Source organism: Eptesicus fuscus, chromosome 15 (genome assembly GCF_027574615.1).
Source record: "Eptesicus fuscus isolate TK198812 chromosome 15, DD_ASM_mEF_20220401, whole genome shotgun sequence".
Classification (NCBI taxonomy): domain Eukaryota; kingdom Metazoa; phylum Chordata; class Mammalia; order Chiroptera; family Vespertilionidae; genus Eptesicus; species Eptesicus fuscus.
Window position 1 is genome coordinate 62427224 of NC_072487.1, and position 26586 is coordinate 62453809.

Genomic DNA, 26586 nt, shown 5'->3' on the forward strand with positions numbered 1-26586 from the left:
TCTCAGGTTCCCTGGGGCAGCCACCCGAGTGCTCCTGGCCAGGCCTCCTGCTCCTCCTCACCCTTCCGTGTGGCCCAGGTCTCCCGTCTCAGCAAGGGGTCTGAACACCTGAGGATCTGGCAAGGCAATGAGCAGGTGGCAGGGGGCTGGCTTTCTATAGGTTTCCCAGAGTTCCTTGCTGGTAGGGTGGGGCTGGCGGGGAACCACACCCTAGCATCTTGATGGGATTAGACACCCTCTGTGTCTCCAGCTCCTCTGTGTTCCCTGCAACTCTAGCAGCTAATTTCAAAATTTCAGAGCATTTCCCTGCCTGGGAAAACTTATAAACAATCACATAACCATTACCAAACATAACCAAGGAAACAAAAGGGAGAGAAGGAAGCAAAAATACACTCATGAAAAAATGATAAAGAGACTGGGCCTCGGAAGCAGGGTTGGCTACATAATTTATGTGGCCCCATGAGAAATGAAAATGTGGGAATCCTCATTCAAAAATCAGAAAAAAAGTGAAAGGAACAACATTATAAGGATTTTCCCCCCTCTTCTTCTGTGGACTCCTTGGTGTTTTTTGTTTCTATTTGATGCCATTCTAATTAAAGGGAATTTTAAATTATTAGCATAAATACTACGTTTCATCTTTGAAATGCAATGCCAGCTTGAAGCACAATGTAACAGCATTAACCTAGATGTAAAATCACCAAAAGGAAACAAGTTGTGTTTCCTACTTCCTAGCTGCACATGGAGTTTGTCCTAGCAGAGCAACAGAAATGTAGCACAAAACAAACTCACTTTTATCTCGCTTCTTGATATTAGCGCCTCCTACCAGCACTCTGTCCCTTCAGCTTCCTGATGAGTGAGTAAGGAGTGGAGGCAAAGGAACTATGTGTTGCTCTATCTTTTCCTCTCCTTCTTTGTCATAATTTTCAGCCTAAGTCTGTGGTCGGCAAACTCATTAGTCAACAGAGCCACATATCAACAGTACGATTGAAATTTCTTTTGAGAGCCAAATTTTTTAAACTTAAACTTCTTCTAACGCCACTTCATCAAAACAGACTCGCCCAGGCCGTGGTATTTTGTGGAAGAGCCACACTCAAGGGGCCAAAGAGCCACATGTGGCTTGCGCTCTGCAGTTTGCCGACCACAGGCCTAAGTAAATGCAGGGAGTGACTCTGGTTAAAAAAAAAAGAAAAAGAGCATGATATGGTTCCTGGATCACCTGTGTTTCTTACAATGCCATTGCCTTCTTTCCGAATTGGAAGCAAGTTTCTGGTTCAAACGGAAGACAAGACCTCTTAGGGCTGTCGGCTTCCCCACTTACTCAGTTGTAGATAGAACACCCTAGCTTGTTTGAGTACCACTCACGTCCTACACATGTGGGACGTTGAGAATGTTATGTGCAAATGGATGGCAAGGGATGGCCGACATAGATTTTGCATGTATATCCTCTGCAGATAGTTCCATCCGACTTCACTTACAAAATGTAAGTGTAAAAATAAAATCAAGAATTTCAAGTCACAGCCCTAACTGGTTTTGCTCAGTGGATAGAGTCGGCCTGGGGACTAAAGGGTCCCAGGTTCAATTCCAGTCAAGGGCACAAGCCTGGGTTGTTGGCTCCATCCCCAGTGGTGGGCATGCAGGAGGCAGCTGACCAGTGATTCTCTCTCATCTCTGATGTTTCTCTCTCCCTCTCCCTTTCTCTCTGAAATCAATAAAAATTTAATACAAATGTTTTAAAAGGATTTCAAGCAACAGCAAAGCATTGAACCAAGCACGGCCCATTTGAGTGCTGGGCTGTGTGACTGCACGGCTGCACTCCCACAAAACCAGCCTTGCTCAGACGCACGGGCACAGCCCTGAGTATTAATTAGCTGTCAGTTCACAGGCTGAGCCCTGCTGCTGAGCAATCAGGCTCCTCAGGCCTGGGTGCCTTGTGCCTGCATGGTGAGCAGAGGGACTCAGCTACCAGCCTGATGTTCTTTGTTCTTCAGAAGTGAGTACATGGAGGGAGCCCTGGATGGGCTGTAGGCTCTGGGGGACTTCCACCTCTGAGTGTCACTGGTGGCATGTGGCCCTCAGCCCCACAGTGCACCTGGGTCATTGGGTAACTGACTCTCTCTGGTTACTTTGTTTTGTTTTGTTTTGCCATTCTGCTTAGAGGGTGGGGTCAGAGCAGAGGCAGAGCTGGCTGACGGGCATCAAGGAGCAAGGGACATAGGAAAGATCCCACCGAGGGCACCAGGAAGCTGACGCTCAGGAAAGCCAGTTCCTGAAGCCAGCAAAACAGGAAAATGAGGGGAATACTGAGGGCCTCCTGTCTGCTAGGCTCTCTCCTTACCCCCCCTCCCCCTATACACACACACACAGACTGGGTCAGGTGGCTGTGGTTGTGGAGAGCGGCCACAGCGTTTGGACAGGTTCAAGCCTCGGACTAATGAGAGGGCACAGTCCTCTCATGGCAAAGCCACGTGCAAGTCCCAGCTTGGAGGGCAAAGCCCTCCCAGCACAATGATATCTGAAGGCTATAGTTGTAAGCTTGAACCTATGGTCCGAGCCTGTGGTCTCAGGTGGCTGAGTGATGTGGGCTTGATAGAGTTCAGGTGCATGTAGTTGAGTAGATTCAAACCCGAGAGAACATTGTAACCACACCCTTACTTCGCCTCGAGGCATCTGCTATAAAATAAAGACACGGCTTTCAGGCTGTGGTGCTGTCGCTAGCTCTGCATCAGAGAGGGCAGCGTCCCACCCAAACCCAGCTTTTATTCTCTTGTCTGTCTTTTCTCAATCCTTCACCGCCCCCTCTCAGGCTCCCCGAACCTGGCTGAGCTGGCTGGGGTACGTATGGCGCCCAATTCTGAGTATGCCATAGCCATGCCAACTTGGCACATGTGGTGATCCCCAGATAGAGAGAAAAAACTGGGTGCTCAGAGATAATCCAGGCTGAGCCACGTGGGGAGAGTGTATTCATGATGATTATTTTCCATATGCAATTTTCTGAGGTCTTTGATCGACTATTTTATTCTTTTGAGAAAAGTTGGTAAAACGACCAATGCTAAAAGATTAGTAAAAATATAACCAACTACTGTCGGGTACCAGAAGTGATTTATTTTGTCACCAGTGCGATCTAGGCTACTTGTGTGTTTCCAGAACCACAATAGGAATGAGTTTTGTTTTATTCCCTCGCTGTTCTTGGCTTATTCTCAGGGGGGGGGAAGAATTGAAAAAAGTTAAACACTTTGTCATGAAAAAGTCGGTGTCTTTTTTTACATAAATATTTTTATTACAAGTAATTATTTTTAAAAACAAAATAATTTAAACGAGTGGCATTGTTTTACGTTTTTCAAACCTCTTCTAAATCTCACTTAATAGAAGACAGCTGCATTCTCGTGTCCGCTTCTTCGTTCAATACATTGCTTTGATTGAGTTATAAAAAGAAAAGCTGCCCTCACACAGACAGGCAGTCGGAAAAGAAACTTCACGAACCTCCTCGAAGGGTTTCAGGTGCCCCCAGCAGTCCTCCTTGGAGAACCGCTGCAGTAACTAGACCGCTTCTCAGGTAAAGACTCTCTACACAGACCTTGAATATTACAACTGGCAAGTCCACCAGGGCCAACACATTTCAAACAAATTTCCAAACATGGTGGTGGTGAAGGAAACGTAAATGATCCTGTTCGTTCAATTTTAATTGACATCAATTTTTAACTTGGGTTCATAAATTATTCTTTTGCCAGCCAAGGTTACATATTAGATTTTTCTTCAAGTTTACTGTTCTAAACTAAGAAGAGGAAGCAATGTCATACACAAAGTTCACATCTGTATAGTGCTTTTACAGCTTACAAGCCTCTTTCTGTCCCCCCATGATGCCAGTGAGTCCTTAGAAGCCAGGTTATAGAGGAGGAAAGCTGGGAGCGGAGGCGACTTGCCCAAGATTGCCATCTGTAACCAGGATGTGGGCAGAAGCCTGGGGGCCGAGTGATGAGCACACAGGACACCTCCGCTCTGGCTCTAAGGGACGTCTGACTTTCACAAGCTGGCTGTCCAACCGAGGAAGAGGGACCCTTTCCTTATGTTCACTTTTTTCACATACACAAGAGACAGCATCTATTATAGAATCTACTGGATTTTATTGACACAGAACACAGTAGGACTGCAGGAATAGCAAACTGAAAAGACAACGCAGAAAAGACCCGGTTCTATCTAACTTACAATCCAGTATCAGGAGGGCAAGTCATTAAATGAATAACCAAAACAGTTGAGCTTAATGGAAGAGTATTCTTTTTCCAGTGTCCATACTTTTGGAATTCCCACTCTCTGCTGTCCAGCGACACACCTGCCGTGTTTGGAGCCAGCGAGAGGTGCAGTGGAGCTGAAAAGCCTGATGACAGACTCCCCTCACAACGGTGCACTCTTCAGAAGTGGCAGACGCCTGGTTAGCCTGACACTGTAGGCAAAGGTCCACAATGTGCTTCCTGCAGATGGCAGTTACCAACCACAATATCCGGGGCCCAGAGGGCTACTGCATTCCCCTTTTTACTGTTGGTGCCAATCGGGGAATCCACATCCATTCCTAGAAACACCGAAACAGCCAGTGTCTTAAACATTCCTCTGTCCGTTATTTTGCCACGTGCTCATTAGCTCCTATTAATGTACATTCAGGACTCGGCAGGGAACAAGCAGGCACAATCTCTCTCGTCCTTGGGGGAGTCTATAGTCTATTTAGGAAGCAGACAACAAACAAGCAAATAAACAAATAGGCTGTAGGGTGACTTTAGGGAGAACAAGCCTTGCAAAGACGGAGGAGAAACATGACTCTGGGAGACGAACTAGCAATTGCGAAGATCATGAGATGAGAACCAGATCGACATGTTCGGGGAACATCACAAAGGCTCAGGGGACAGGGTAGGGCCTGAGATCGGGCCTGGAGAGCCAGCACCGCAGGCAGGTCGGCTGAGTTTCTAGGAGGGATGGCAAGCCGGTGGAGATCTGGAGCAGTGCAGTGGGCTCATTTCCTTTTTTATAAGTTTGCATTGGAAGCTGCATAGAAAATAGTCTGCTCTTGTGAATGGAAGTCAACAAGATGAAGATTAGAGCCAATAGCCCTGCCTACATTTCCCAAATCTGCAAAACAACAGGGTTTCCAGATTTTAAAGGGGACCAGAATGTGTACCAGTTCTGTACCCTGCTGCGACTCTTCAGATAATAGTTGAAAATTATACTTATGTGTATGTATGTGACAAAAATAAGCAACCATTTGGTACTCCTGACCACAGAAACCTCATGCAGAGAGAAAAAAGCAGAAAGATCTGCTCCAGCCAGTCTGGCCGGCTGTGAGATGCAGCGCGGCCCTCTGGCAGGCCACCAGGGGGCGAAACGGAGCCTCGCTGCAATTCTGTCTTCTGGTTCTCTCTGCCAGGACACATCTGTCTTCCTTGTCAGCCTCAGGAACCAGCTTCAACTGCGCCCGGACTGCATGAAGCCATGAATTCTTCCCCTTCTCCTGTGGATGAGCTGGAATAGATACAAGCAAGGACAGCTACAGACATCTTGGGGAGCCTGCTGCCCCTGTTACCTCATAGGAATTGCTCTCTCTAAGGCCACAGGTTATCTTCTGGATACTAAATCAAATGTGTATTTTTGTTGTTCTCATTTTACTTGGCATTTCATCAGCATTTGATTCATGCTCTCTCTCCTTCGTTTTTCTACATACTGAATTAAAACTTGATTGAATAAAGAACACTCTCTAAAACATGATTAGACTACACTACATGCATTTTAAGCTGATCGTGAATCATTTAACATGGAATGTCACACGAGTTGATATTTCTCATTATACAAAACTGTTTATGTAGCTGTTTTATAGCACAAAATGTTTGGGGTGGTGAACACACAATACAATATGCAGGTGATATAGAATTGTTCACTGGAAACCTATATAATTTTATTAACCCCAATAAATTAAATAAAAAAGGAAACTATAACACAAAGTATATGATGCTAGATTCGTAAATAAGGTGTTTGAGGAAACGTGTAGATTTTCAAATCATAAAATTTAAATACTTGGCACATGCCCCCCTTTAGAATCGCATGTTAGTTATATTTTTTAACTCTTTGAGAATTGCATTTTGACATTAGTGTGAACCAATAGGTGGTTGACTGCTGTGGGAGCAAAGCTCTAAGTGCTCTGGGGACCTGCAAAGGATGAGAAGGGTGAGTGCCTGGCGAGTCGAAGGATGGGAATTCCTGAGCTGGGCCTTGGAGGAAGGTTAAGTTTAACAGGCAGAGAAAGAAGGCTCTCTGGGAGGGACTGCAGCAGGAGCAAAAGAAGAAAGAAATTAAGTTTTTGTAGAGACTATGATCAGAGAAGGGGCACCCAGTTTGGTCTTTTTCTTCATGTCCTTGTGAGGAGACTCTCTATTTCTGGACATGAGAATGGATGCCAGCGGTAGAGTTGTGTTGCTCACATTCCCCCTTCAAGAAGGGGCTCACGGGCCAGCTGTGAGGAGTGTGTCCAGCTGACAGCCTCCACTGTGAACTCTTTCAGATTTCTCTCAACTCTGGAGCTCAGCTACTAATCTTCTTGGGGTGGGCAGAGCCCATGACTGAGCAGGACTGTGTGACAAAGTCCTAACTCATTTCTGGCCAACACAGGACTCTGCTAATGTGCTCCAGAGCTCCCAGTGGGGCTGACAGAGACTTTGTCAGATCTACACCTTGGCCACTCCCCTTCCCTAATCCTGCTTCCTCCTTTTCCCTTTCATAAGGGTGACACCTCAATAAACCCTTTACTCTCCTAAATGTGTCTCAGCGCCTGCTTTCCCCAAGACCCAGCTGACACAGATGAGACGTGCTTGTTGTTAGTTTTAAGCAACCTTTCATAGGTGAAGGAAGTGGATGTTCTAGAACTGGCTTTGAGCCAGTACCAGCAGGATGCAGAAGCATCCTGCGTGCTGGGGACCAAGCCATACTTCTACTCTGGCACGTGAACCAAACAAGCTTTTGCTTCTTGCTATTCTCCTTGGCCCTGACTGTGCCTTGGTGTTATATAACATGGCTTGAGTGCTGCCCCTGGCTTTCTCAATTAGTGATATGTTGATTGAATCCAGAGTGTGATTGAAAACAATGTCACAAAGTCCATTTCTAGCCAGCCAGTTAGTTTTAATTAAGTTGCCTGGTTATAAAAGGGTCATATATGTGGTCAAACATGGACTCCCTAAGCCTCTTACGCACACACTGAGTCATGACTTAGGACAGCCGGCTCTCAGCCACCTGGCAGACTGCCACCCTTCCTGCAGGCCACTTATAAAACGCCTTATACCTGGTGTTGGGTGAGGAAATCTTAATGTGGTCGGTGACCAGGTCCTTAACTCACATCCATCCATGGAAGGGAATAGCTTTGGCTTTTTGTTTTTGGAAGCATTTCCTAATTTCTTATTAGAAGAGCAATACCCGCCTACTCACTCATCCATCCATTCACCCGCCAAATATTTACCAAGAGATGGTTGTTACTTGCCCTTTTCCTGATCAGACTCTTGCAGCTACACCCAGGGTGTCACGCTTTTGAAAAATCTACATGCAACTTCTTAGTATCAACTACCAGGCAGAAACCTCTGAGGTTCATTACTTATTCCTGTTCCATCAGCTCTTCGGGTCAGAAACATCAAGGCTCGCCCTGGCCGGTGTTTCTCAGTGGTTGGTGCATCGGGTTCGATTCCTGGTCAGGACACATACCTGGGTTGCAGGTTTGATCCCCAGCCCTGGTTGGGGTGGGTGCAGGAGTCAACCAATCAATGTGTCTCTCTCACATCGATGTTTCTCTCTCTCTCTCTTCTCTCTCTCTCTCTCTCTCCCCCTCTCTCCTTCTCTTCAATGTGAAAAATAAATGGAAAAAATATTCTCAGGTGAGAATTAAAAAAACAAAACAAAACATCAAAGCCTCAACTGTGTAGTAGAGTCAATAGGAGTCGGGGCTCTTGGATTAGACAGTGTTGGGTTCAAATATGGGTTTCTCCACTTACTAGTTGTGTGATCTTGGTATGTTTACTTAACCTCTATGGGTCTTAGTTCATACCTCTGTAAAACAGGATACTAGCATCCATCATATAGAGCTATTGAGAGGATTATATGAAATAATATTTGCAAAGCACTTTAGCTAATATTCACTGAGCTCTTAATCTGTTACTAAAGTCCAAATATTATTTTTAAATATCTGGGCCCTGGACAGATGACATTTGTACTGCTGCAAAATAAATCCCCAGAATAACTATTTACCTTGGTGAGTGGATTATGGTTCGATCTCATGCTTGAACAAAGATGACTTTGAATACAACCTGTTTTCTTTTATTACAAGATTGTTTCTAAGTTCATTCAAGTCTAAGGGCCTTAATTATACAAGTAGCTGTTGCAAATTGATTGTGACATAACAGTTTGGATTCAGTTAACATGATTGAAATGTGGGAATACGATTTAATGTTAGCTCTCTGTTCTTAAAATATTGGTAGATATTTTGGGCCCAGGAAGCTCATCTATGGAGTGGTTGACAATCCTTAACAGCAGTGCGGACCACATTCATTCGGTACCGTAAAAGAGAAGGTCCAGAGGCTACCTCCCCAGGGTGGTCTCAGAAGACAGGATGGATACTTGGTCCACCTGCTACTATGGTGCTGGTTGAGACTGGCTTCCCAGAAGTGCTGCTTGTCCCCTGGCAGACAGGAAGGAGTTGGTTTGCTTGGGTTCCATAGGCTGGCAGAACAACCCAACTCCCACTTATTTTTCCACAAACCTTTACTTCCAAGAGACCTCTTTGGCCCCTTACCCTGCCCACTGGACCAGGAGAGGACCAGAGCCCACTAAGGCGTGTGCCCCTTAGGGAAGGCGCCACCCATCTGGAGGGAAAAATTCTTCCGGTTTCATTCCTGGAATTAGGTGTTCAGGCTTTAATTTTTAATTTTTAAAACTTTCTATCTCAAAATTAGATTGTTTTCAAATCATCCTCACACTGACCAGGAGTTTCTGGAGGGCACAGCCTCTATCTTATTTATCTCTTTAACCTTCAAAGTGCCCGGCACAGACCGAGTGTAGAGTAGGCATTTGGTAATGCTCGTTGAATAAGTTGAATCATTATTTTTCAAAAGTCCTGTAGTAGCATCATCTCTTAAAGCAACTTGCTGCACCACACACAAAGTTACTCTACAGTCAAAGGTTGTATCTGTGTACCTTGCATTAGACAACAAACGTGTTCCCTGTTGATGGGTGGCCAAGTGAACTTTTGTAAATTGAATCCTCATCCCATGTACTTACACTATCATCTGGGAGATGCTCACATCAAGAGTTACTCTCTTTCATTTCTTTCCCCACCTCTACCTTTACCGTCCTCCCTAATATAAAAATCAATAATTCTCTTAACTGTGATATTTATTGGTCATCTATAAGTTGTTAGAATAATTTTAGACTGTTATTCCACACTCCTACCACAAATATTTAAATACAATGCAGGAGTATCATTTAATTTCTATTGTAAGAACCCTATTGTAAAGCAAAGAATCATTTTGGAATGATTTAATATTACTTCAGCTTTGGTTTTGTCTGGGTTTTCTTTCACTGAGTCCCTAGCTGGATGGCTCACAGCTCTTGGGTATTTGTGCAGCCATGACCTTACTGTCTTAGTGTTTGCCCGGTGGCACTGGCAAAGCTTATTGACCCCCTCATATTCCAAACGGGGGAGATTTGAAATGGAAGTGAATAATCAGGGTGGGGAATAGTCAACTCAGATATGAGTAGATAAGATCTTCCATAACATAGGCTTCTGATCATAGAGTTCAGTCCTATCCTCTCTCTCTACTCCTGTGACTCAATAATATTAATTAGCAGGTCACTTCCCAAAAATAATATTCCCATTTATAAAATAATTTTCTATAAAGTTGCATCTAATAACAAGAACACCTGGAGCTTCTAGTATAGGACTTAGTGTACAATCATTCCAAAGGAGATACTATGAACCAGGTGCTACAGTAGGTACAAAGGTGAAAAAAAAGATGGCACAACCAGAAGCAGATATGGCGCTTGCAATATGGCGCTTTGATATGGGTGCAGAGTTAGGAGGCCGGAGGGATGGGATACAGATGATGAGGCAGCAAAGGTAGCTGACTCTCCCCTGAGCATTGTAGCCCAGTTCATCTTGCAAACCAGTTGCCCTTGGAGAGAATGAACTAGCCAAAATGAAGTGCACAGCCTTTGTGAAGCTCAGTTCCTCTATGTCAGGGGCAGGACAGCCAACAGCCCACACATGGGACCTAAAGTTAGATAGACCTCAAAATCCCAGTGACTGGATATTGGTTGAGCATGAACTAGGAATGATTACACAAGGAGCCGAGATGACTTTGGAAAGCAGGCCACAACTAGAATGCCACAATTCCTACACTCACTGCCTTGTGCCCAGTCCTCCCATGATACTGGCCTCTTTCTGAATTGGGGGTTGCAAAGGGAACAATTAGCACAAGCCAGGAATGAGCCATATCTCTTAACCAGCCCCAATAGCAGGCACAGGAGCCTAAATCACAACATCCCTCTCACCAAGAATCCCCTTCCCACATGCTCTCCACATCTCCACACCTGCCTAAGCTTCAAGACCTCCCCCAAGACCCACTTTCCCAGGAATAATTCTGATTCCACCAGCCCAGTTGTGCCAGACATTAGTCTGAGGGTTCTACACACACCATCCCACTGAATCCCCATAGCAATCTATCGACAGATCCAATTATCCCCATTAAGAGGACACTAAGGCTCTGAGAGGTTAATTTTTTCCTCCTGGCTTCACAATGACAGAGATAGGACTGAAACCCCAGTCTACATGACTTCAAAACCAGTGTTCTTAAGCACTTTCTACATGATGTCACCTCCCCAGCATCACCCCTTTTTCTGACCCAAGATGGTCTGGACTTGGTCCCACTTTTTTGGGTTAGTTCATAAGCTTGTACAATGAAGCGTTTATTACATATGTAAAGCATTTCCCCACCTTCATTGAAGGTTGTTTGAAGAAAGGGATGACAACTTCTACTTCTCTATTTCTATTAGGGGGTCTATGGTATAAAGTGAGGTATACGAAGAAATTAAACATTTGTTCATTCATTGTGGTTGAACTAAGACAAGAACAAAGAATTAAAATGTGCTCAATTGCAGACACCATACCTTCAAGACATTATGTTATTAAACTCTATTCTAATCTACTCTCTCTGAATGCTTCGTGATAGGTCCTATCATCTTTAGTAGAGACAGTTTCTTTGCTTCTGAGACCAGTTAAAATGGAGTAACTCACCTGTGCCTGGTGGAGCATGGATTGTCCACACATTCTATTTCCCAGTTCTACTCAATTCCTGACACACATAATTGGCTTTCTGATTTCACAATTAACTCAGGTTCCAAAAGGCAGCCTTTTATGACATCCACTATTTTTTTTTGAGTGTCCCTTTTGATTAATTTCAGGTCACTAAGTAGATCTAATAGAGATGAGATTGAAAGGGAAATCTTGGCCTCACATCAATGAATACAGACCATGCCTGGAGTGGGAGGAGAAAAGGTGCTGCCCCATGACGAAAAACTCAACCCAGAATGAATATAAAGACAGAGGATCTGGGGAGTGGACGCACCATCAGGGAAAGACTTATTCCAAGTGCCTTTAGCTGTGTCAGAATCGTCCCTCCCAAGATGAAGCTGCTGCTGTTGTGTCTGGGGTTGACGCTGGTCTGTGCCCATGATGAAGGAAACCATGATGTTGTGACAAGCAACTTCGATATGTCAAAGGTAAAGTTGGGGGAGCATAGCGTCTTCTGACTTTGGGGGATTCTGAGGCAAGAGGGCTCCAATGCAGGGCAAGAGATTATTTATTTATTTATTATTATTTTAAAATACATTTTATTGATTTTTTACAGAGAGGAAGGGAGAGGGATAGAGAGTTAGAAACATTGATGAGAGAGAAACATCCATCAACTGCCTCCTGCACACACCCCCACTGGGGATGTGCCCGCAACCAAGGTACATGCCCTTGACTGGAATCGAACCTGGGACCCTTCAGTCCACAGACCGACGCTCTATCCACTGAGCCAAACCAGTTATGGCATGGAGGGCAAAATATTTTTTATATGTTAGGCAAAGGGGGAGGGTTTCTGACCTTGGATTAAGAGGATTCTTACCATGTGGAAAGATGATAACACCTGGAACTCTCCATTCTCATTGGAGGACAGTGGAAAGAGCCTTTTATGTGGAGTCAATTGACCTGGGTTCCATCTCCATATCACCACTGTGAGTCCAGGCCCATGAGCCAGAGGTCAAGGATACAGATGTTTATATGGTGTCCTCTCTTCTTTTCTAACACAATCATTTTACTGATTTATTGCAGATTTCAGGGGAATGGTATACCGTTTTCTTGGCCTCAGATGTCAAAGAAATGATAGAAAAAGGTAGTATCATGAGGGGTTTTATGGAATCTATCAAAGCCTGGGACAACTCTTCTCTGACATTGAAATTTCATGTAAAGTAAGCATGGCCTTTTTTACTTGGGAAAGGGAAAACAGCAGCCTGAGTATGGTCTTGGACCACCAAATACACACACACACACACACACGCACGCACGCACGCACGCACGCATGCACGCACGCAGGCACGTATACACAACATTGTGGGCCTATATTCAAAATCAGAGTCACACATCTGGCACTAATGTTGGACTGAGGAGTTTGCCTGTTTTCTAGATTCAGAGATAAGAATTGGTGACAGAAATAATTTTAAACGGGAGTAGAGGAGTTCAGAGATTGAGGAGTATCAGAATCGTTAAGTAGTATGGCAATATAGTATAGGTTAAATACATAGGATTGGGGGTCAACAGCCTAGCTATCTCTTACTAGTTGTGTGACCTAAAAATTTTTATCTTTTTTCACCCCAATTTTCCCTTGGGTAAAAGAGGATGATAATAATTCTCTTTGATGGATTTATTTTTTGTGAAACCATGTTTATTGAGCACTTATCTGACAGGCTGGCACATCTGAGAACTCAACTGATTATCTAGGCAAGTAGCTATGGTAATACTAATAGTGTGAAGTGGTGGTAAAGTAATAATGATATCAGTAGTTGACTCATTTTTAAAATAGCAAATAAAGTGAAATAAGGTAAATAAAAACTGTTTCAAATTTGTACCAGAAATGTTCTACAGTTAATTGGAATCAGACACTCAAGTTGCAGGTGGAATATGAGGGAGCTAGACCCATCAATATCTCTTGGACAACTGCTCATTCTGTTTTACAGGATTGATGGAGAGTGTACTGAAATGTTTTTGGTTTGTCACCAAGCAACAGAGAATGGTGTATATACTGTTATCTGTAAGTATACAAAAATGTCTTTGTAAATTCTACTTCAAACTGTAAGAAATTGACTAAATCTCCATATTCTTAGGATCTTGATTAATTCTTGATTGATGCTTATTTATGTAATATTAATGGGGCCATCTAATAGCCAATATCCTCAATTTGGGAGACTTTATGTGTAAAAGCCAATGCCTGGTATACAATATCATCAGAATAAGATGGCAATTTGGTCATTTGTAACCAAAGAAAATGGGCAGAAACAAACATATAAACAAAAAACATAAATTGTTAGGACAGCTACTCATTCTCTGCCCACTTTGTGATTGTTTCTGGTGTCCATTGCCACAGCATATTGCCCAGATAGAGTATTGGGTATATAATCCAGTGGGCTTATAGACAGAACAGAGACACATAGTTGACAGAGATGGCCGAGGAGATAGGAGAGCCTCAGGGAGGATGATAGAGGGGAAGTGGCTGCAGTGGCTGAATTTTTCTACCACTCGTGTTCAGTAATGAGCAGTGGAATTTCTACTAGTAGTCAGTTCTACCCTTAGAAGTTGCCATGGGAAGCTCAGAGAGATACCGATGGAAGGCCTTAGATATCACTCTTTATCTCTGCCAGGACATGCCGTTGAATTTGCTCTGTGTAAGAGAATAGGCTAAGAGTTCCACTTGTTTCACATGGACCAAAGAAGATTTGAGCTGTTTTCTGTTTCCTCCACAGATGCTGGATTCAATACATTTCGCATAATTGAAGTGGTCTATAGTGACTATATTATTTTTCATCTCATTAATTTCAACAATAAGCAAAAATTTGAGATGCTGATACTCTTAGGTAGAGTATATTTATTCTCATTTTGGGGTGGGGAGACAGGAGGAGAAAGGAAATCTGAACAAAGTAGTGCTACCAATCTTATCCTGGGACGTCTCTCCTTCTCTGAAGAGAGGGGCTCACCTTGGGTAATCCATCAGGCTCAGTGATGGGAAGATGATGAAATCTTTCATTATGCCACAAGGAAATCCTAAGAAATATCAAATTCAGGACAGGTCATAGCCCACCTCTAACTTCTGCCTAAGCACCAATTGGTGCCATCCAGTTCCATCCATCTGCCCCGATCACCCCCAGAGACTCAATGACCAAGACACGAGACACAGCAGTTATTGCAACTTTTCCCACAGCCCGGAATCCAAACGTGAGCCCAAAACTCAAGGAAAGGTTTGAGGAACTTTGTCAAGAATATGGAATTGCTGAGGAAAACATACTGGATGTGACCAAAGTCGGTAAGTTTAGCTATCTCTGGTTTTCTCTTTTTAAATTCCCATATTCCTGGATTGAGCAATGCAAGAGAAGGTAACACCTCCAACCAGTCCCCTCTGTCCTGACCTGGGAAATCATTTGATCTCCTGCTGAGAAATAAATGGGTTGGTGTTTGACTGTGCTCTGCTCTGTCTCTGCAGATCGATGTCTTCAGGACCGAGGGAGCCATGATGCCCAGGCCTCCAGGTTGGTGATGTCTGATGGAGAGGGGGTGGCCCAAGGACCATCGCCTTCCAACGCCATTAGGGGTTTGTGTCCAAAGATTACAATAAAGCCCTATCCAATTTGGCTCAGTGGATAGAGCAACGGCCTGTGGACTGAAGGGTACTGGGTTCTATTCTGGTCAAGGGAATGTACCTCAGTTGCAGGCTAGAGCCCCAACCTTGGTTGTGGCATGTGAGAAGGCAACCAATCGATGTATCTCTCTCACATTGATATTTCTGTCTCTGTGTCTCTCTCTCTCCCTTTCCACTAAACATCACGGGAAAATATCATCAGGTGAGGATTTAAAATTTTTAAAAAGATTACAAATAATTGGGTAATGAAGTTTGTGGAATGAGCTTGAAATTTGGAATTGGGGTCCTGGGTTCAGGACCCACTCATTCCATGAGCGGTAGAGCAAATTACCTAAGAAAGTAAAAGGAAAACAATGACATGTACCTTGCAGACTTACTGTGTGGATATCTTGCTGGTGAAAAGGCCTCAGTAATTGATAAAGTCCTAAAAATCATTAAGACTTAAAATTTGAAATAGGAAAAGAATACTAGGTTGTGAATATGAAACTTAAATGCATTCCTGTCTTTTGTCCACCTTCCAAGGCCAAATTTGTGGTCTCACTCTCCAATATTTGGTAATACTGTCTCTCTTTGAACTCTGCACATCCTTAACTTCTGATTTGTAAATAGAGCTGTCTAACCCTCTAGTTGTCTTTTACCTGGAAAACAGGCTCTCACTTTCTCCATCTGTTTCCTACCTTAGCTTTATTGTGGGGCTTTATTCAGATAATATATGGGAATATCTTAGCAACTATGGCCTGCATAAAGTCAACATTTAATACAAGGTAGCTATAGTTTTTGCCATTCTTCCTCGATATATCAAAAATTCCTCAAACATTTAATGCTGAGAATGGCGGAAAACAGCTTAGGGTCCTTCGTTGATTATTCCTCTCTCTTTCTCATAGACTCAGTTGGGGAAAAGGTACACAATAGGAAAACATGCTTTTGCTGTAGGCCAGACCTAATTTCTTTTGGCAGCCATTGATTCAATGACTTCCTTCCCCCTATTCTGGAAAGAAACATAGATTACAGTACAGATTGATATCTACTTCTTCACCATTTTGCTTTGTAATAAAAATGTTCTTTCTCTTTAATTCTGCCCAGGAAGTGCTTAATGAGTTCTGTGTTCTCTCTCATCTGCTTGTTTAGTGCTGAGTGAATGCTTCCTCACCTGGGCTCCAGGATCTTCATTCCATGGTCTGCGACCTGTCTCCATCACTATCGTCCAAGAAGGCATTATCTCTGAATCTAATGGATCTTCTCTAATTGTCTCGACAGACTCATCAATTCAACAAGAATCAATGGTTTTCTCTAAATTCCCCACTCTGTTTGCCATACCCAGAGCTCTATCATGAATAAGACTCTCCTATACCTGATCAATAAATGATTAGTCTTGCAGTCATGTGATTTGTCTTTGTGTGTGAGGAAGACATGGGGCTGATGGCAAGGGAATGAGGGGACTTCATGGCCCTATACCCATAGTGGTCCTCTAGCTTCTCAGAATCTTCCTGAATTTCAAGATTCTTCCTCCCCAGCAGTCAGTCCCTGTGCTTTTGCTCACCCTTTGATTGTCCTATTTCTTAGTGATCCGATAAATCAAACTGTGAGATTTGCCCTACAATTTGCCCTGATCTTAGAATTCTCTTTCTCAAGGGAGTACTGAGAGACAGAACCTATGAGGCTGATCCTGGCTCACCATGTTTTAGGACGTAGCAGTACCTCCACATCCCAGCTTCCCTACATCATGCATTCTATGACACATAGCATCATCCTTTCATGCGCTCAGAAAACCTCCTTCAACCAGAGCTGTTATCTACTGTGAGCATGTTAAGTGAGATGCCATGAAATGTGAGCAATAGCGATCTTTAGCCATCTGTGCTTGGTACAGTCAGGAATCATCAAGGAGGCTAACGGGTCTTACCCGGTTTTGGGGTGAGCTTCTGGGCTTTGGAGAAAGGAAAGTTAAGGTTCTTCCTCCATTTATAATCCTTTCCTTACATCCGATGATAAAAACAGTGTCAAAATTGCACATTGGTGCTGGAACAGAGCAACATGGGGATGGGGTTGTGATTCACAAAGTATGTCTCAGTCATTATGAACATAAGCTTAATGACAGGTAGGCCCGGTTGTTCTGCTGGACATAAACAAATCTCATAAAACATCAACATCAGACAAGGTCACTCTGAGATCATTAAAACCAGATTATCATGTCCCTCAGCTAAAATGAGTGACTGCTGCTTCTTTATCAAATATAGCTTTATACTCATGCTTATCTTCACTTCCTATAGATAAGATTTATGGATGTGTTCAATCATAGACTTATCCCTGATTTCAGACAACACCCAACTTAGCGCTTCCTTAGATCTTCCCCAAATCCTGTAGTAGGTTCTTCCTAGCATGCTCTGACTGAGATACCCACAGTTCGCCAGAGTGAGCATACTTCCTAGCTGCAGAAAACCCCAACTTTTCAAGTACAAGTATGTTTCTGGTGGTCTTTTTTGAAGAGTATTAACCTTTCTAGTCCTAGACCCCAGGTCCACTCCATGCATGTGCCCCGGGAAATTATGGGAAGCACCAAAGTACATCACTGATGCAGGACCTGGTTTAATGCTTTGTATCCTGTGGGGCTAGGACACAGGTTGCCTCTAAGGATTTTTCCATGAGCAGGGGGGAGGATGCAATTAACATTTACTCTAGTCAATTGGAGGAACCAGCTTAGTGGGGAATGATAAATATCTGTTTGGGCAGTCACTAGTTTATCTAGCTAGGTTGCTAAAATAAAAATAATAATAATGAGAGAGAGAGAGAGAGAGAGAGAGAGAGAGAGAGAGACCCAATTGTAAACTAGTATGGCTTAATGAGGATAGAATTAATGTCACTCTCCCAAGCACAATCTGAAGTGAGCATTCCAAGTTGGCTGGCAATTCTGTTCTGCACAGTCATTGAGAAGCCCAGTTCTTTATATCTGCTTTCTCCTCTCACCCAGGGTACTGTTTTCATGAGTGTGACCAGAGCTGAGTCGCAAGAAGAAAGGGATCAGAGAACGTGGTGGAAGCATGGCCTTATGTCCACGGTCCTCTGGGCCCTGGTTCTGAGAGGTTATTCTTTGTCCACATCTCCCACAGGCACACCCACCCTCTGCTTGAGGCTCAGAGAGATTATTTTGAAGATCATGGTGGAAATGTTAACGTGTGCATTGGAGTGGTAGTAGTGGGGCGTTTACACATGCATAAGCCTTCTGTTGATGTGTATGTGAACTTACACTGTGTGCCTTGTAGGTATGCCAATGAACGTCAATTTGACATGATGCCCAAGCGTAGAGTAAAAACAAGAATTGTTAAGATAAAAACAGTCACCAGGTAAATAAGTCAAGAGGCGAGCAAGTCACTGGCAAGTGTGCTGCTTCCCAGTGGCAAAGGTTTAGAATATTCAGGGAATTTATTGTGACTTAGAAGAAGCTAATGGACTGAGAATCATAGATGTGTTCAATAATAGAACTCCCCACATCAACCAGCCTCCTCAGTGGAGGTAAAGTCTTGATTCTGAATGCATTTCTATGTGTTCACCTTAAAGAAACCCGTTCTCAGGTCAAACTAAAACAGATACAGTTGTCTACAAGGAACAGGCTGTAATGAAAATTAAAAATGAACGTGCGCGCGCACACACACACACACACATCTATGTTTCTTTAACCGGGTTTTATTTCATATAAAACAGGAAAATATCGGACGGGGAAAAGGTCCCAATCATGGCAGTCACAGTAACCCGCGCCCACAGGAGAACTGTTTTCCTCTGCAGCTCTCCCTGCGGGCTGTCTGCGGGAACCCGGCCCCTGGGCCCCTGAGCTGGGACCCCCTAGGGCAGAGGGCCAGCCCAGGCCTCAGGGTGTTTCCTGGGGACTCCAGTCGCGCTGTGGGAGAAGCTGGTCCCGGGACCCTTGCACCCGGAGTGGGGAGCAGGGAGTCCGATGGGCTCTGGGCAGAGGCGCTGGGCGAGGACACTGGGGGGCGCGGGCCCGCTAAGGCTGCGGAGCGCGGGGCGTGCAGGGCGGCTGTGCGGGGAGCCCAGGCTGCGGGGCCAGCAGCGTGTCCAGCGCCCAGAGCGCCCAGTGCAGGTTGTTCCCCGTGTGCGCCAGCTGCCAGCTGAGCCAGGCGCGCTGCCAGGCCTCGGGCTCCCGGGCCTCGGGCTGCGGGCCACGGGAGGGCCCCGGCAGGAAGGCGCCCCCCGGAGCCCGCAGCTCGTCCAGGCCCACCTGCAGCGCCCCCACTTGGGTGAAGAGTCTGGGCATCAGGACATCCAGGGGCGCGCGGGCTCCTGCAGATGGGCGGCGGCGGCGGCGGCGGGGGCTGCGGGTGCGGCGGCGCTTGGGGGAGGCGGGCCTGCCCTCTGGGTCTTCCTGGCAGCATCCCTGACCAGTGGTCCTCGCTGGGCTTCTGGACCGGGTCCTCCTGTGATTGAGTTGCGGGGGCGGGTGGGCCAAATCTGCGCGGGAAACAAAACAGAAGGGGCCCCAGTGTGAGCGGCCTGGCCCAAGTCCCCAGGGCCCCTTCCCAGGGCCCCTCCCCCACTCCCCACTCAGCCTGACTGCTGGCCCTTCCAGGGTCCGGTGGGAACCGCTGCCAAGCCCTGGGCCTCCGCCTCTCAGCCCTTGGGGGCTCCGGGAGCCTCTCACCAGGTCAGGGTCTGTCCCTCCCTCCCGCGGGTGCCCACACCCCACCTCTGGGAAGGCACAGCCCAGACACCTGCCTCGTCTGTCCTGAGGTCCAGCTCTGGTGCAGGCAGACTTGTCCTTTCTCCTCCCTGGGGTGGGGGATGGCCGTCCCCTCACCTTCTCTTCTGGGTGTCCGTTTTCTTTGGGGCGACTGCTTAGGGGGCCATCAGGGCGTCCCCACCCATGGGGTCTGGAGTGCCTGGGCCGTTGGCTCTGCCTGGTGGTGGCTGTGGGTGGAGAGGAGAGGAATGAGTGAGAGGTCCCTGGACTCTGTCTGGAAGTCTGGGGGAGAGTGGGGTGGTGCAGGCTCTGAGTTGGACCCGGGTTCATAAAAGCCCCCCAACCGAAGGCTGACTTCTCCCGGTGCCCACTGCCTCCATGGGCCTCTGCCCAGGCTCAGCCTTTCCCGGCACTGTCTATGCACCTCAACTGCCTGGCATGGCTGCTCCAGGGAACCCTCCCTCAGATGGCAGAGCCCATAACCTAAAGGGACCCAGCCTTCTCCGTGGCCTTTACCTTGGCTTTTCCTCACTTGTTTTTTTTTTTTTTTTTTTTATGAAGGAGGGATGGCTGCTTGGCCCACCCCCATAATTGAGAGAGAGAGAGAGAGAGAGAGAGAGAGAGAGAGAGAGAGAGAGAGAGAGAGAGAGAAGTTAGAAGCCTACCTCCTTTGCTGTGGGAGCCTTTTCCCATCCCTGTGACCTTCTGTGTCCGCCTCTCAGAAGGATGCCAATGGTCTCCTTTTTCTCCAGGGGACAGGCTTTCCTTGGAGGAAATGCTCTCAGATTCCCTGCGGGAGCCACCCGAGTGCTCCTGGCCAGGCCTCCTGCTCCTCCTCACCCCTTCCGTGTGGCCCAGGTCTCCCGTCTCAGCAAGGGGTCTGAACACCTGAGGATCTGGCAAGGCAATGAGCAGGTGGCAGGGGGCTGGCTTTTTATGTTTCCCAGAGTTCCTTGCGGGTAGGGTGGTGCTGGCGGGGAACCACACCCCAGATAATGGAAGTGGCTGGATGGGATTAGACACCTATTGAGTCCTCAGGCCCTCTCTGGACCCTGCAACTCTTTAGCTGCTCACTTCAGAGCCTTCCCCCTGCCTGGCAGCAAGCAGAGGCCATGAGCTCTGTGCTGTGTGTGGATCTCAAAGAAAGTGCCTCGTCTGTGCTTTGTCTCTAGACGCTCCCCACTTGTATCAACAGCTCTGTGTGTTTTATCCATATCAGCGTGGTACACTCTGTATGCCCAGGGACAGCAAAACGTTTGGTGTAAAAGACTAGAAAATTCTCCCTCGCCAGTTTGGCTCAGTGCATAGAGCGTAGGCCTGCAGACTAAAGGATCCCAAGTCCAATTTAGGTCAAGAGCACATGCCTGGGTTCTGTGCTTGGTCCCCAGTAGGGGTGTGCAGGAGGCAGCGAATCAATAAATTTCTCTCATCGTTGATGTTTCTACCTCTCTCTCCCTCTCCCTTCCTCTGTAAAATCAATAAAAATATTTTTTTAAATAAAAAGGCTATAAATGTCAAGGGTGTTGAGTTTGCCTTCTCTGTGGCCACTCAGTTCTGCCCTCTGGCGGGAGAGCCCCCTTAGAGTCTAAGCGATGAGAGAGTGCGGTTAGGCTCCCAACTAATGTTTTCCGTGAGGTAGGCAGCAGCTCACACTCAGCTGAAGGCCCGCAAAGGGGACCTTTTGTCCGTTAAATCTGAAATCCATTCAGTCGACGTTGGCAAAATCAAAGTTTTATTATAGAAAAGTCAGGAGGTACCTGAGCAATTGCAAGGACATTTCCTTAGCGTGGTGAAAGTTTGAAATACTAAAGAAACGTATTGGGGCAGCTGTAAATGCTCATGCACCTTGAATCAAAAATGTGATCTTAATCTCAACACCTAATGGCATCCCCTCCAGTAGTCAGTGTGCTCATTTGGTTAAGGCAGGTAGGTTTGGTAGGAGTCCGCTAGAACTGCCACAAGGAGGAGCCACAAGCTGACATCACAGACAGCAGACATCTCTGTTCTCAGCGCTCTAGACTGGAGACCAGACCTTCTGGACCTGTGTGTTGGGAAGTCTGGTTTCCTTTGCGCCTTCTCCTTGCTTATAGATGGGCATCTTCTCCCTGTGACTTTACGTGGTCTGCTGTCCTTTTCTGTGGGTGTGTTCCAATTTCCTCTTCTTCGAAGGGCGTCGATTATTTGGGATTAGGTTCCACCCTAATGATCTCATTTTAACTTAAGACCTTTTTAAAGACCCTCTCTCCAGATGCACCCACATTCCCATGCTGCAGGGGTGAGGGCTGGAATGTGGGGATTTTGCGGTGGACACACTTCATCCCATAACAGTTTTTAAGCATTCACCTTGAAGAAACCTAATCTCAACTAAAACCCCCTTAATAACCAGTGTTCTTTGCTGTGCAGGCCAACACAAGAACAGCGAGGCCAGTGTTGCTTAGTAGTTGAGCCTCGACCTATGAACCAGGAGGTCACCGTTCCATTATCCTGGGGTTTGGGGCTTGATCCCCACAGGGGTGTGCAGGAGGCAGCCAGTCAGTGATTCTCTCTCATCATTGATGTTTCTATCTCTCTCTCCCTCTCCCTTCCTCTCTGAAATCAATGAAAATCTATTTTTAAAAATAGCCTTTTACTTTTCAGTTCACTTTTTTTAAAAAAAATCGTTGTCTTCTTCCTCTGTTTTCTTGTGCATTGGGTATGGTTAATACTCCAATTTTCAACTTGGTCCTTATGGTACAAAAATGGTAAACAGGATGGCTACAGACAGGAGCTGACTAGAGCCCTTTCTGAGCACATGGGCCTAGGATTGTTTGAAGCAGGTCCCGGATGTACTTGTGTGTCTAATTGAGGACAGCGGAGCAGTAGATGGGATAGCTGGATGGGTCCCCTCTGAAACAGGGTGGGTGTGCAGAAGGCGAGTATCCAAATGCCATAGACCCCAGAGCGACTGAAAGAACAGCAGCTCCAGCCAATGGGGAACAGCTACAAGGGCAACTGGAGATCCTGGCAGAGCAGCTGCCCCCCTCCCTCCCCGAGTCCCTGCCACCCGGTCCAGGCACCCTGTCCTGGCACCATGTCCTATTATTATAAGAATATTATTATTATAATACAAGATAAACGTATTTCTCAGTTGCCTAGGACAGAGGAAGGAAGCAGGGACAGGGTTGATTCCACTCGATTAGTTTTGTTTCATTTCGGAATAAATGAATTTAGCCATAGAAACACACACACACACACACACACACACACACACACACACACAGAAACCTATGTTTCTTTAACCGGGTTTTATTTCACATAAAACAGGAAAATATAGGACGGGGAAAAGGTCCCAATCATGGCAGTCACAGTAACCCGCGCCCACAGGAGAGCTGTTTTCCTCTGCAGCTCTCCCTGCGGGCTGTCTGCGGGAACCCGGCCCCTGGGCCCCTGAGCTGGGACCCCCTAGGGCAGAGGGCCAGCCCAGGCCTCAGGGTGTTTCCTGGGGACTCCAGTCGCGCTGTGGGAGAAGCTGGTCCCGGCACCCTTGCACCCGGAGTGTGGAGCAGGGAGTCCGATGGGCTCTGGGCAGAGGCGCTGGGCGAGGACACTGGGGGGCGCGGGCCCGCTAAGGCTGCGGAGCGCGGGGCGTGCAGGGCGGCTGTGCGGGGAGCCCAGGCTGCGGGGCCAGCAGCGTGTCCAGCGCCCAGAGCGCCCAGTGCAGGTTGTTCCCCATGTGCGCCAGCTGCCAGCTGAGCCAGGCGCGCTGCCAGGCCTCGGGCTCCCGGGCCTCGGGCTGCGGGCCACGGGAGGGCCCCGGCAGGAAGGCGCCCCCCGGAGCCCGCAGCTCGTCCAGGCCCACCTGCAGCGCCCCCACTTGGGTGAAGAGTCTGGGCATCAGGACATCCAGGGGCGCGCGGGCTCCTGCAGATGGGCGGCGGTGGCGGGGGCTGCGGGTGCTGAGGCGCTTGGGGGAGGCGGGCCTGCCCTCTGGGTCTTCCTGGCAGCATCCCTGACCAGTGGTCCTCGCTGGGCTTCTGGACCGGGTCCTCCGGCGATTGAGTTGCGGGGGCGGGTGGGCCAAATCTGCGCGGGAAACAAAACAGAAGGGGCCCCAGTGTGAGCGGCCTGGCCCAAGTCCCCAGGGCCCCTTCCCAGTTGCCCTCCCCCACTCCCCACTCAGCCTGACTGCTGGCCCTTCCAGGGTCCGGTGGGAACCGCTGCCAAGCCCTGGGCCTCCGCCTCTCAGCCCTTGGGGGCTCCGGGAGCCTCTCACCAGGTCAGGGTCTGTCCCTCCCTCCCCCGGGTGTCCACACCCCACCTCTGGGAAGGCACAGCCCAGACACCTGCCTCGTCTGTCCTGAGGTCCAGCTCTGGTGCAGGCAGACTTGTCCTTTCTCCTCCCTGGGGTGGGGGATGGCCGTCCCCTCACCTTCTCTTCTGGGTGTCCGTTTTCTTTGGGGCGACTGCTTAGGGGGCCATCAGGGCGTCCCCACCCGTGGGGCCTGGAGTGCCTGGGCCGTTGGCTCAGCCTGGTGGTGGCTGTGGGTGGAGAGGAGAGGAATGAGTGAGAGGTCCCTGGACTCTGTCTGGAAGTCTGGGGGAGAGTGGGGTGGTGCAGGCTCTGAGTTGGACCCGGGTTCATAAAAGCCCCCCAACCGAAGGTTGACTTCTCCCGGTGCCCACTGCCTCCATGGGCCTCTGCCCAGGCTCAGCCTTTCCCGGCACTGTCTATGCACCTCAACTGCCTGGCATGGCTGCTCCAGGGAACCCTCCCTCAGATGGCAGAGCCCATAACCTAAAGGGACCCAGCCTTCTCCGTGGCCTTTACCTTGGCTTTTCCTCACTTGTTTTTTTTGTTTTGTTTTGTTTTTTATGAAGGAGGGATGGCTGCTTGGCCCACCCCCATAATTGAGAGAGAGAGAAAGAAAGAGAGAGAGAGAGAGAGAGAGAGAGAGAGAGAGAGAGAGAGAGAGATTAGAAGCCTACCTCCTTTGCTGTGGGAGCCTTTTCCCATCCCTGTGACCTTCTGTGTCCGCCTCTCAGAAGGATGCCAATGGTCTCCTTTTTCTCCAAGGGACAGGCTTTCCTTGGAGGAAATGCTCTCAGATTCCCTGCGGGAGCCACCCGAGTGCTCCTGGCCAGGCCTCCTGCTCCTCCTCACCCTTCCGTGTGGCCCAGGTCTCCCGTCTCAGCAAGGGGTCTGAACACCTGAGGATCTGGCAAGGCAATGAGCAGGTGGCAGGGGGCTGGCTTTTTATGTTTCCCAGAGTTCCTTGCGGGTAGGGTGGTGCTGTGGGGGAACCACACCCCAGATAATGGAAGTGGCTGGATGGGATTAGACACCTAGTGAGTCCTCAGGCCCTCTCTGGACCCTGCAACTCTTTAGCTGCTAACTTCAGAGCCTTTCCCCCTGCCTGGCAGCAAGCAGAGGCCATGAGCTCTGTGCTGTGTGTGGATCTCAAAGAAAGTGCCTCGTCTGTGCTTTGTCTCTAGACGCTCTCCACCTCCCCATTTCTATCAACAGCTCTGTGTGATTCATCCATATCGGCGTGGTACACTCTGTATGCCCAGGGACAGCAAAACGTTTGGTGTAAAAGACTAGAAAATTCTCCCTCGCCAGTTTGGCTCAGTGCATAGAGCGTAGGCCTGCAGACTAAAGGATCCCAAGTCCAATTTAGGTCAAGAGCACATGCCTGTGTTGTGTGCTTGGTCCCCAGTAGGGGTGTGCAGGAGGCAGCGAATCAATAAATTTCTCTCATCGTTGATGTTTCTATCTCTCTCTCCCTCTCCCTTCCTCTGTAAAATCAATAAAAATATTTTTTTAAATAAAAAGGCTATCGAAGTCAAGGGTGTTGAGTTTGCCTTGTCTGTGGCCACTCAGTTCTGCCCTCTGGCGGGAGAGCCCCCTTAGAGTCTATGCAATGAGAGAGTGCGGTTAGGCTCCCAACTAATGTTTTCCGTGAGGTAGGCAGCAGCTCACATTCAGCTGAATGCCCTCAAAGGGGACCTTTTGTCCGTTAAATCTGAAATCCATTCAGTCGACGTTGGCAAAATCAAAGTTTTATTATAGAAAAGTCAGGAGGTAACTGAGCAATTGCAAAGACATTTTCTTAGCGTGGTGAAAGTTTGAAATACTAAAGAAACGTATTGGGGCAGCTGTAAATGCTCATGCACCTTGAATCAAAAATGTGATCTTAATCTCAACACCTAATGGCATCCCCTCCAGTAGTCAGTGTGCTCATTTGGTTAAGGCAGGTAGGTTTGGTATGAGTCCGCTAGAACTGCCACAAGGAGGAGCCACAAGCTGACATCACAGACAGCAGACATCTCTGTTCTCAGCGCTCTAGACTGGAGACCAGACCTTCTGGACCTGTGTGTTGGGAAGTCTGGTTTCCTTTGCGCCTTCTCCTTGCTTATAGATGGGCATCTTCTCCCTGTGACTTTACGTGGTCTGCTGTCCTTTTCTGTGGGTGTGTTCCAATTTCCTCTTCTTCGAAGGGCGTCGATTATTTGGGATTAGGTTCCACCCTAATGATCTCATTTTAACTTAAGACCTTTTTAAAGACCCTGTCTCCAGATGCACCCACATTCCCATGCTGCAGGGGTGAGGGCTGGAATGTGGGGATATTGCGGTGGACAAACTTCATCCCATAGCAGTTTTGAAGCATTCACCTTGAAGAAACCTAATCTCAACTAAAACCCCCCAAATAACCAGTGTTCTTTGCTGTGCAGGCCAACACAAGAACAGCTCGGCCAGTGTTGCTTAGTAGTTGAGCCTCGACCTATGAACCAGGAGGTCACCGTTCCATTATCCTGGGGTTTGGGGCTTGATCCCCACAGGGGTGTGCAGGAGGCAGCCAGTCAGTGATTCTCTCTCATCATTGATGTTTCTATCTCTCTCTCCCTCTCCCTTCCTCTCTGAAATCAATGAAAATCTATTTTTAAAAATAGCCT

General features: G+C 47.3%; 1 protein-coding gene across 1 annotated transcript; it reads left to right on the plus strand.

Annotated features, from left to right (window-relative positions):
* Positions 1-11697: 11697 nt before the first annotated feature.
* LOC129151747 (allergen Fel d 4-like) lies at positions 11698-16303 on the plus strand. Its single transcript, XM_054727644.1, has 7 exons — positions 11698-11793; positions 12389-12525; positions 13291-13364; positions 14074-14184; positions 14529-14630; positions 14808-14853; positions 16092-16303. The coding sequence occupies exons 1-7, from the start codon at positions 11698-11700 to the stop codon at positions 16099-16101; spliced, it is 576 nt and encodes a 191-aa protein (XP_054583619.1). The 3' UTR covers positions 16102-16303.
* The last annotated feature ends 10283 nt before the right edge of the window (positions 16304-26586 follow it).

Coding starts and splice junctions, on each gene's coding strand:
- LOC129151747 (XM_054727644.1), top strand. CDS start 11,698: ATGAAGCTGCTGCTGTTGTGTCTGGGGTTGACGCTGGTCTGTGCCCAT. Junction 11,794..12,388: donor GCAACTTCGATATGTCAAAG/GTAAAGTTGGGG, acceptor GATTTATTGCAG/ATTTCAGGGGAATGGTATAC. Junction 14,631..14,807: donor ACTGGATGTGACCAAAGTCG/GTAAGTTTAGCT, acceptor CTGTCTCTGCAG/ATCGATGTCTTCAGGACCGA.